General features: G+C 43.1%; 1 protein-coding gene across 1 annotated transcript in view; it reads left to right on the top strand.

Moving 5' to 3' along the window:
- Nucleotides 1–3,066: 3,066 nt before the first annotated feature.
- The window catches only part of LOC134453733 (gap junction delta-2 protein), a 19,450-nt gene continuing 12,516 nt past the window's right edge, over nt 3,067–10,000 (top strand). Inside the window, exon 1 of the mRNA XM_063204514.1 lies at nt 3,067–3,137. Within this exon, the coding sequence (XP_063060584.1) occupies nt 3,067–3,137 (71 nt within the window). The remainder of the gene's footprint in view (nt 3,138–10,000) is intronic.

The following is a 10,000-nucleotide window of genomic DNA, read 5'->3' as shown; positions in this document are numbered from 1 at the left end:
CTAATAATGGTGTGTGTGTGTGTGTGTGTGTGTGTGTGTGTGTGTGTGTGTGTGTGTGTGTGTGTGTGTGTGTGTGTGTGTGTGTGTGTGTGTGTGTGTGTGTGTGTGTGTGTGTGTGTGTGTGTGTGTGTGTGTGTGTGTGTGTGTGTGTGTGTGTGCGCGTGCGTGCATACCAGTGTCCTTAAAATGCATGGACTGCTGTGACGTTTGTGTGTGAGTGAGTGAGTAAATAAGTGAGAGAGGGAGGTTGCAGTGAGCTTAATGGGGGAAATGACCACTTTAACGAGCATTAAAAGATGAAAATCAACATTACATCAGAGGCACAGAGACATGCACGAATGTGTCAATCATCAGACGGCACCACATAGGCAATGGCAGTTCACAGTTAGTGAAATATTTCCAACCACTAAAGCATTGAGATAAAGAAAACAACCGGGATAACACTTACGAATAACAGTTCCTTAAAGAAAAAAGACGTTTTTATTATTTTTATTTTTTTATTACAAAATGTATTAACATTTATAAATTAACTGCTTATAAACAAACCATTTACAAATGTTTGTGAACAAGTAAGAACTGACCTACGGCGGTACAGTTGAGTTTTATGTGTGTTTGTCAGACACTTCCATATCCATATCCACTTCCTAAATCTCTTTTGCTCTTTGGAGAACAAACAACAAGGATTGATTCAGCTGTGCTGTGTCTGATGACGTGTTAACATAAAATTTCTTACTCATTTACAAACCTTTGTGAATGTTTCGCTTATAATTAATTATGTTGTTGAAGCTTTTTAGGGACTGTTATTTTAATGTGCTACCTACCAGGACCAGAGAAAGGCAAGCTGTGATGTTTGGTTGGACTGTAAACGCAAGTGTGAGAGTGTTGAGAGAAGGGGGCGGAGATTGTGAGAGGGAGTGAGGGAGAGTGAGGGAAGAGCAGAGAGAGAGAGAGAGAGAGAGAGACAGAGAGAGAGAGAGAGAGAGAGCAAGAGGGAAAAGGAGAGTGAGTGAGTGAGAGGGAGGGAGGGAGGGAGGGAGAGAGAGAGGGAGGGATGAGCGGAGCGGAGAGCAGTGATTCCCTCTCCACTAATCCTCTAGACACACGCACAAGCCGGGTGCCTGAGAAGAGACGAGAAGAGAGGGAGCGAAAGATCGAGGGAGGGAAAGGAAAGTCAGGTGGCAACAGCAGGGGGTAAGGTGTGGGAAGAAGAAGAAGAAGAGAAGAGAGGCAGAAAAGAAAGAAAGAAGAAAGAGAGGCGAAATGAGTGGTGAAAAAGAAAGGAAAGAAGAAGGTGGTGGTGGGCGATGGCAGTGAAGGGAAGGAGGCAGCTTTGGAGTACATAAGGGGAGGTCTGACTCCAAAACCATAATTATAAAGTGAGGAGGCTGGAGAGAAGAGAAGAGAAGAGAAGAGAAGAGAAGAGAAGAGAAGAGAAGAGAAGAGAAGAGAAGAGAAGAGAAGAGAAGAGAAGAGAAGAGAAGAGAAGAGAAGAGAAGAGTTCAAGAGGGTGAACAAGAGGAAGGCTTCTTTTCATCACCAGCGAAAAAAAAGCAGGCAGTCAAGTGCCATTACTGACCAAGCGAGCAAGTCAACACACAAAAAGAAGAGAGAGAGAGAGAGAGAGAGAAAGAGAGAAAGAGAGAGTCAGTCTGAGAGGCAGACGAACAGAAAATCACAACTGTAGCACATAGTGACCAAGGAAACAAGTGGGAAAAAGAGCAAAAGCCGGGTGGGAGAAAATGGAAGAGAGGAGTAAGACATCAAAGGCTGAACTGCCACAGTCCCACCTGGTCAAGAAGACTTGAACAGAAGAACAGCACAGACAAAAACAACAGTAAGTAACAACCTTCTTTGTGTTGTGTGTGAGTCTTTTTTTGTGCAAGGCTTACACAAAAAGCCTTCCACAAAAAAAAAAGACTTGAAGCGTGCAAATTGTCTCCTTTTTTGTCAGATATTTCTACTGAATCCTGCACCTTCAAAACAGATGAGCGGTGACATTTCACTACTTCACTTCTTGTGTGTGAGTGAAATGTGATGTCTGTGTGCATGTCTGTCCACGAGCTGTGCGCTGACGAGCTCGCTTGCTGTGCGTTTGGCTGGGAGTCAGAGCATAGCCCGTGTTTGAGGATAATGCCTGGCGATGTTGCTGTCAGTCGGATAAACGTGCAGGATGGATTAGACCAGATAAAGCCTGCACAGGGAACAGGAGTGTGTGTGTGTGTGTGAGTGAGTGAGAGTGCGAGATACGCGTGTGTGTGTGTATGTCTGTGCATGTGTGTGTGGGAGTGTGTGTGAGAGGGGAGAGGGATTGGATGGAATTTGGGAAGAGTTATATTGAAAAAAAGCATCTGATATCTGTGTGTGGGGGCGGGGAGAGGGGAGGGGGGGAGTTAAGGAAACTTGAGTAGCACTCTAAAAAGGTCAAAGGTTAAACCTTCAAAAGGTTAGAGACAAGGCAAGGGGACACATGGGGACAAAAGGTGATTCTATTGTTACTCATACCGCTGTTCCACACTCATCTCCCCCACAGCAGAGAAAAAGAGGAAGAGGAGGAACGGAACAGAAGAAACGACAAGAAAGGAAAGGCGAGAAGCACAACGATGATGGGCTCCCCTTGAAGGAATTATCTGAGGGGGAGAGAGGAAGACAGAGGGAGGAATTTGCACTCTCGCATCGCACCGAAACGCCACATGCTGCAGCTTCCCGCTCCACTGGCTGTTGGAGGGAATACCTTGGGCTGCCTCCCCAGCTGCTTGCTGCTGGCTGGACACTGAATGCAAAAGTGTGTGGCGTGGTGATGTGAGGTGTGTGTGTGTGGCACCTGGAGTTTTTCAAAGAGAGAAGTCCAACACTCTCAGAATTCTTTTTTGTTGTATTTTATTATTTCGTCCTGCACCTTTTTCCTGGGATGTGCACAATCCTCTCCTTCAACTGTGTGTGGCACCTGGACCAGGCGTAACCAGCAATCAGCAGCAGCAGCAGAGGAGCCTGTGAGTGAGTGAGTGAGGCCGACGCTTCCTCTTCTTCTCATCTCATCCGTGGGTACCTGCAGCAACCATTGCCATCATGGGAGAATGGACTATTCTAGAGCGCCTCCTGGAGGCCGCCGTGCAGCAGCACTCCACTATGATCGGCAGGTAAGGAGCTATAGCTACTCCATTACATTACATTACATTACATTACATTACATTACATTGCATTTAGCAGACGCCTTTCAACATGTAAAAGGCTCTGGTACTCCACTATGATCGACAGGTAAGCAGCTATAGCGTCTCCATTACATTGCACAGCTACATTACATTGCATTGCAGTGAATTGCATTTAGCACAGGTACCTTTCAACCAAACCATGTACAGTATATGGCATGGGTACTCCTGGAGTTACTCCACTCCACTAGGCAGGCCACACCCTCCTAGTGACGCAACACCTTCAGCGTTGCTTCTAGTCAGGCCGCGAGCAATACAAATACCGTTGTATTGAGCACCAGAGAGATCGGCAACTCCACCCACTTTGTCGGGAACCAATCAACTTTCAGCAGCTCCAACATCCCTGACATGGTTTAAGCAGAGACGTTCTATTGGGACTAAGAAAAAAAAAATTAAGCTTCGGCACAGCCTTTTTTGTCCTCAACCAGTAGCAAACCAAGGGAGGCAGGTCAACTAGGCCGTTTGAGAAACATTAATTGTCATGCTCTAGGTCAGAACATAATCATAGCCTTCAACTCTTGCAGATACAAAGTACACAGGAAATTGGTTCTCGGGGGAGGGTTTAGTCGTCCTCCAGGCGGCTGGCCAATAAGCGAAGGATTGGGTGAGAGCTGTCCAGACGTTTCAAACCAGAACTATAGGGTAACACTTTACTTGACGCCGGTGTCATAAGCATGTCATTACAGTGTCATAATAGTGTCATGACTCAGTCATAGATAAGTCATGAACATTATGTCCATGTTATAAACATTTTATGACTGTTGGCCTTAAGTGACATTCGGTTAACTGAATATCACTTAAGGCCAACAGTCATAAAATGTTTGACATGGACATAATGTTTATGACACTATGACACTATTATGGCACTATTATGACACTATAATGACATGCTTATGACACCGGCGTCAAGTGAAGTGTTACCAACTAGAGTGCAGTCCTGCGGCCCCTACAATCACGTCAGGTCAAAGATCCTCCAGACCATCGATACGAATGAAGAGCAGTATTATAGGCGGGTCATATCAGGCTAAGTGTAGATGTCAAGTAGGGTTAAAGTACATTAGCGCGCGCAGAAACACACACACACACACACACACACACAAACACACACACACACACACACACACACACACACACACACACACACACACACACACACACACACACACACACACGCACACACACACACACAAAATGCCAGAGAGTCTACCCCGGGACTGGGCCAGTTCAAGCATTAGTTTAGTAAATAAATAGTTATGAAAGAAAAGAGTGTAAATAGTCATTAATTTGTAATAAATAGTTATGAAAGAAAAGAGTGTAAATAGTCATTAATTTGTAATAAATAGTTATGAAAGAAAAGAGTGTAAATAGTTATTAATTTGTAATAAATAGTTATGAAAGAGAAGAGCCTTCTTTACTTGCTTTTTGAAGGCTACTACTCCAAACCACATGAGACCCTTTTCTCTTCGCTTCCTTTTATTTCTTCACAAAGCACAGAGTCAACTTTTTTCTTTGCCTGTATTTTGATAGGATAGTGAAGATGTACAGGAAAGCAGTGGGAGAGAGAGATGGGGTGGGAAAATGACCCAGGTCGGACGTGAACCCTGGTCAGTGTTGTCAGATTGGGCTGTTTCCCTCCCAATTGGGCTGCTTAGGATGGCCGTGTGTGGGTAAAAATGGCATTTAGCAGAAAAAACCCGCCCAATTTCTGCCATAGAAATCAATAGAATTGGGCGGGATTTTGTGCTTCTAGGCGGGTTTTGAGCATTTTTTTGGACTGGAAATCATCAGCCTCATCTGTTAACCCTGACCCTGGTCCTGATGTATATGGTATAAGCCATGGTATAGTATGTATTGTGGTCAACTTGTCATGTCAAGGTCTGCCCAGACAGGGTGATGGGTAGGAGGAGATCATGTTATGTCATAGTAACGCTAAAGGACCAGTCCGATAGCTCAGCACTACCGATACTGTATGAGGCTTCGGGAGGGAGATTTACTACACGCCACACTCTGCTAGGTGTCCTTCTTTACATCATGATGACATGAATGGTTCTGCTCCCTCCCTGTGCATCCACATGAACACTTTTAATTTATTTTTATTCTTTTTTCAAATATATTTTTCGGGGCTTTTACGGCTTTATTTGGATTGGACAAAGAGAGAAAGTAATAGATAAGGAGAGACAGAGAGAGAGAGAGAGAGAGAGAGAGAGAGAGAGAGAGAGAGAGAGAGAGAGAGAGAGAGAGAGAGAGCTGGAGAAGAACATGACCTTGGGTCAGGCTCGAACCCAGGTCAAAGGATTGATGTCATGGTGACTTGGCCAATTGGACCATGGTGCTCCCAACCTTTTCTTCTTCTCTTTATTTCTTCATGGAGCGCATAAGCGTACAGTGAAAGTGAAAAAGTGAAAGCCCAACTGGGAAACTCCAACTGCTATTGTTATTGTGACACAGCACTCCACAGCACACAAGTGCACACTACACACTGCACACAACAAAATTGCATTCATGCCTCACCCATGCAAGGGGGCAGCCCCCAATGGCGCCCGAAAGGGAGCAGTGCGGCAGGACGGTACCATGCTCAGTATTTTAGTCATGGAGGAGGATAGGAGAGAGCACTGGTTAATTACTCCCCACCACCAACCTGGCGGGTCAGTGGTTGAACCGGCAACCTCTGGGCTACAAGTCTTATGCCCTAACAGCTTACCCATGACTCCCCAGGGATCTAAAATGGCATTGAGAGGAGAAGAGAAAATGGTTCTGCTGACCACTGTACCTTTAAGCAAAGACACAGTGCAGTTTGCAGGGAATGGATTCTGTAAACATTGGAATATTCTGTCCCGTGTGTGTGCAGTATGTGCCTGTGTTCAAGTATGCATCTGTGTACATGAGCATAGCAAGTTCCACTTGTTAAGTTTTGTGTGCCAACTTGTGTTAAGCAAATAAAGCTCAAGGCCATTGTTGTATTATTCCATTTGACTGGCAGATCTTAACCAAGTAGTACTGATCTGAAAGGGTACAGGTCTTTTCGTCGAATGGATTCTTGAGAGGGGACCATTCGAACAAAACGTTGGACCATTCGTTTAAGGCAGGGGATCTTTCGTCGAGGACGTTCCGTCTACTGTAAAAGCCTACTAAACGTCCTTAAAATTGAACTAAAGATCCTTAGGTTTGAACTAAACGTCCCTTCAGCCTGCCTATATTAGAAATGTAAATCAGCTTTTTTAATGCTCATTTTAACGGTTTTGTTTATTTAAATATCTAAATCAGCTGTTAAGTTTTGTTTTTTGTTGATTTCAACATGTAAATCTATAAATAAAATGTACTTACTCATTTTAACTGGTAGGCCTATGTTGTTGTTTTTTTACCTTTACGTCGTTACATTTTTTGACAATTTACGTTTAAGCCCTTACATTTTTTGACAATTATCTAGACAATATTTGAGAAGCTTTTTTTCACTTTTACGCCGTTACTTTACTCCGTTACATGTTTTGACAAATATCTGTAGGCCTATGTTACTTTCTACTCCTTACATTTCTGAAACAGTATTTGAGTAGCCCCAGCTGCGGGCAGAGAGGCGGGACCAAGCACACAATACACATTTCTAAGTTCACATTTCTAAGTCTAAGTCATTTCAGCGATAATTTGACTGAAATGTTGAAATGAGTTGTAGTTTTTTGCCCTATGACGACAGTCACCCACAAGAGATGTGTGTAGAATAAATGTTTCTCAGAGCAGGAAGAGGTGAACAGAGAGGATGCACTAGCTACAGTCACGCATTTGTGGAGTTTCCATACCAGGTGGTAACACCACTGCTGTGGAATAGAGAGGTTTCAGGATAGATTTTGAAATGGTTAACTTCCTGAACAGCCACAAAAAGTTAACTGAAAAAAAAATCAGACTGTATTTCCCAACAATGCTATGGATGTGTGTTGTCCATGTTAAGTCATTAGCAATGTGCAGTCCAAATTGAATCTTTTTACTGTCTCTTTTCACTACATGCTGTTCAGAAGTAGTATTTAGCACAATACAGTGTCTTTTACCTGTTGCTTTTGGTAGTCCTCCACTCTCATTTCTAGACCAATTTGCAATGTAATATTGCACACGTTCATCGTCTAAACCTATTTTTCTGCATATTGTGTTATCCAGCCGAATTAATTACAGTAGGCCTAAATGTAGTTAGATCAAAACCTTGGCACTAAAGCAAGGGGTTTATGTACATAAGGTTTGATAGATGTGTGTGTCTTGGGGGGAGGGGGGGGGGTGAACCAGAGAGAATATCTGTGTGTCTGTGTTGACTAAGGCAGAGCAGAGAAGGTTTGAACCAAAACGACAAAGGTTTGGTTATTGTCCACCATTAGCTACGTCTCCATATTGTGCCCCCCATAATTTGAAGGCATGAGACTTTTTCCCCCTCACCTCTCTTATGTTGTTATTATGCTTCCTTGATGCCACCTGTCAACCTGCCTGGTCCATGTCTACCTTCCCTTGTCTTACTGTACTGTGCATAGGCCTATATGTAATTAGGGCTGGGCAACATGACAATATATATCGTTATCGTGATATATAAGTGTATATTGTGACCTTTCTCTTATATTGTTTATATCGTGATAGTAATTTGATCAATTTTATACAATTGAATATCATGTAATTACAATATTGTCACAATACATGTTGTCACAATACAAACTATAAGTTCATGTAACTGTAAATATAAGAATAAAAAAGATCCATTTTAAAGAAAGGTTGTTTTCCGACATTAAAAAATAAAGAGCAAATAAAGAGAATAACTGAAGACGTATGTAATTGCGCTATATCATGATATATATCGTTATCGTGATATAAAGTTGTGATATAGGTTTTTTTCCATATCGCCCAGCCCTATATGTAATGTACAGGTGGGTTGACAGGTGTTCCTAGGCGCCTCTCTGCGGCGACTGCACCCTGTGTGGTGAGAACTAATTTCCCCTTGGACTTTTTTTTTAGTGTATATAGCCTACCATGTGTATGCAGCATTCTCATTTAGTATCTGACTGAGAAATGCCTGTCTGGAGAATCTTCACAGCTTGGCCTAGCAATATGTTTTCTGCTTGCTAGCGCCTCCATTCATGCTGCTCAATGTGCCCTTTGCCACACTGCCATCATTACACTCAAGCACACAGTGTAAGACACACAGTGGCATCACATTCAAACGTCTGTTGTGCTCGGAGATGCACAATCATGCCTGCATTCCATGATGCTAAAAGTCACATACCCCTTTTTGTTTTTTGTTTTTTTATTTTACTTTACACTATTTCCGTGATATGTAATATTTATGTAAGCTTTTATTTAAGCTTTTATAAAGTAAATTGTAAGCAGATAGATATTTTGTTTTTATTTGCCTTAAACTATTTGAGCATCATGTGTAAGCTTTCATGAAAATTTTTTTAGAACCCCTTTGGTTCTTAAAAAAAAACACCAAAAAAAGCACAAAAATAATCCTTCACTCAAGGCAGTAGTTGTGATCTGGCGCGGTGTGTTCTAGTAATTTTTGGTTGATTCATTCGCTCTGGGTGGCATCCTGCTGTGCGGTGGCTTTTGCCTGACGATGGTGTGCATGTGTGCAGGCGTAGGCGTTTAATGGGGGGGTTGGTGCAGCAGCTTAAACCTGATGGCCAAATGCCCTCCTCCTCCTCTTCCTCCTCCTCTTCCTCCTCCCTCTCGCACATGTCCTCCCTGAGTGTGAATTGGCAGAGCTTGTGTGGAGCATTGGAAGGGTTGCCAGATGAGACTGTTGATTTCCAGCCCAAATAAATGCTCGAAAACCGCCTGGAAACACTAAATCCCGCCCATGTCCAACTAAATTCTATTGATTCCTATGGCCATAAATCTGCAGAAAAAACCCGCCCAAAAGCAACCTTTTTTAACCATTTTACCCACATACAGTCATCCTAAGCAGCCCCATTCGGCGGGAAACCACCCAATCTGGCAACACTGCGCATTGGCAGACCCTGTCCTGGGCCTCTCTTTTCTGGTTGCAGAATCGGCCAAAAAAAGGGCAGATTCTAATCTCGATAAAACTAGCTTTACAGTCATCTCGCTGCTGCTGAATTTGCTTCTGCATTCCCCCAGAATGTGTGCTTTCGTAGAACTTCACGGAAATATAAAAATTCTTACGAATACTGGTCTATTCGTTGCAAGTCTAAGTGCCTCATTTTTTCATAACTTGGTATGTCTTGGACATGCTTCTTGTGAAGCTGAAATCTGCTTTGTCCCACAAGGGGTGTCCTTTTTCCTTTTTTCTTTCTTTTTTTAACAAATGTGGTTAATGCATACCTTAAACTGGGGATGCAAATTAACCTGAGTGTGCTAAAGTACTGTGATTTAGAGGGTGTGGGATTCATCATTGTGTTGTGTAGGACCTGTAGTAGGTCTGTAAAAAAATGGCATGTAATGATAATAATGCGTTGGAGCACCTTTCATGATAAACGATGACACTTAAAGGTGTTGTAGAGCATGACTTCACATGCAAAGTCGAAGTGCACACATGCGATAGTCGGTTCATATCGGCATGCAGGGCCGGATTAAGATGGCCTGGGGCCCATAGGCTACAGGTTGCTGTGCCCCCAACCCCCCACCCCCCGGAAAGTCAGTTTGGAGACAAATTTATATAGACAGTGTCATAATTACGACCTTTGATATAAGGACATGTCTATGAACTCTATACTCAACACAATTTTTCAATACTGCATCTTATCATAATTTTGCATTTTTTTCACTTTTGGCTAATCAGGGCCCCCCTGGCAGGTGGGGCAGCCCCC

Source organism: Engraulis encrasicolus, chromosome 8 (genome assembly GCF_034702125.1).
Source record: "Engraulis encrasicolus isolate BLACKSEA-1 chromosome 8, IST_EnEncr_1.0, whole genome shotgun sequence".
NCBI lineage: Eukaryota > Metazoa > Chordata > Actinopteri > Clupeiformes > Engraulidae > Engraulis > Engraulis encrasicolus.
The sequence above is the reverse complement of the archived record's forward strand: the minus strand, read 5'-3'. Positions and strand labels throughout refer to the sequence as shown.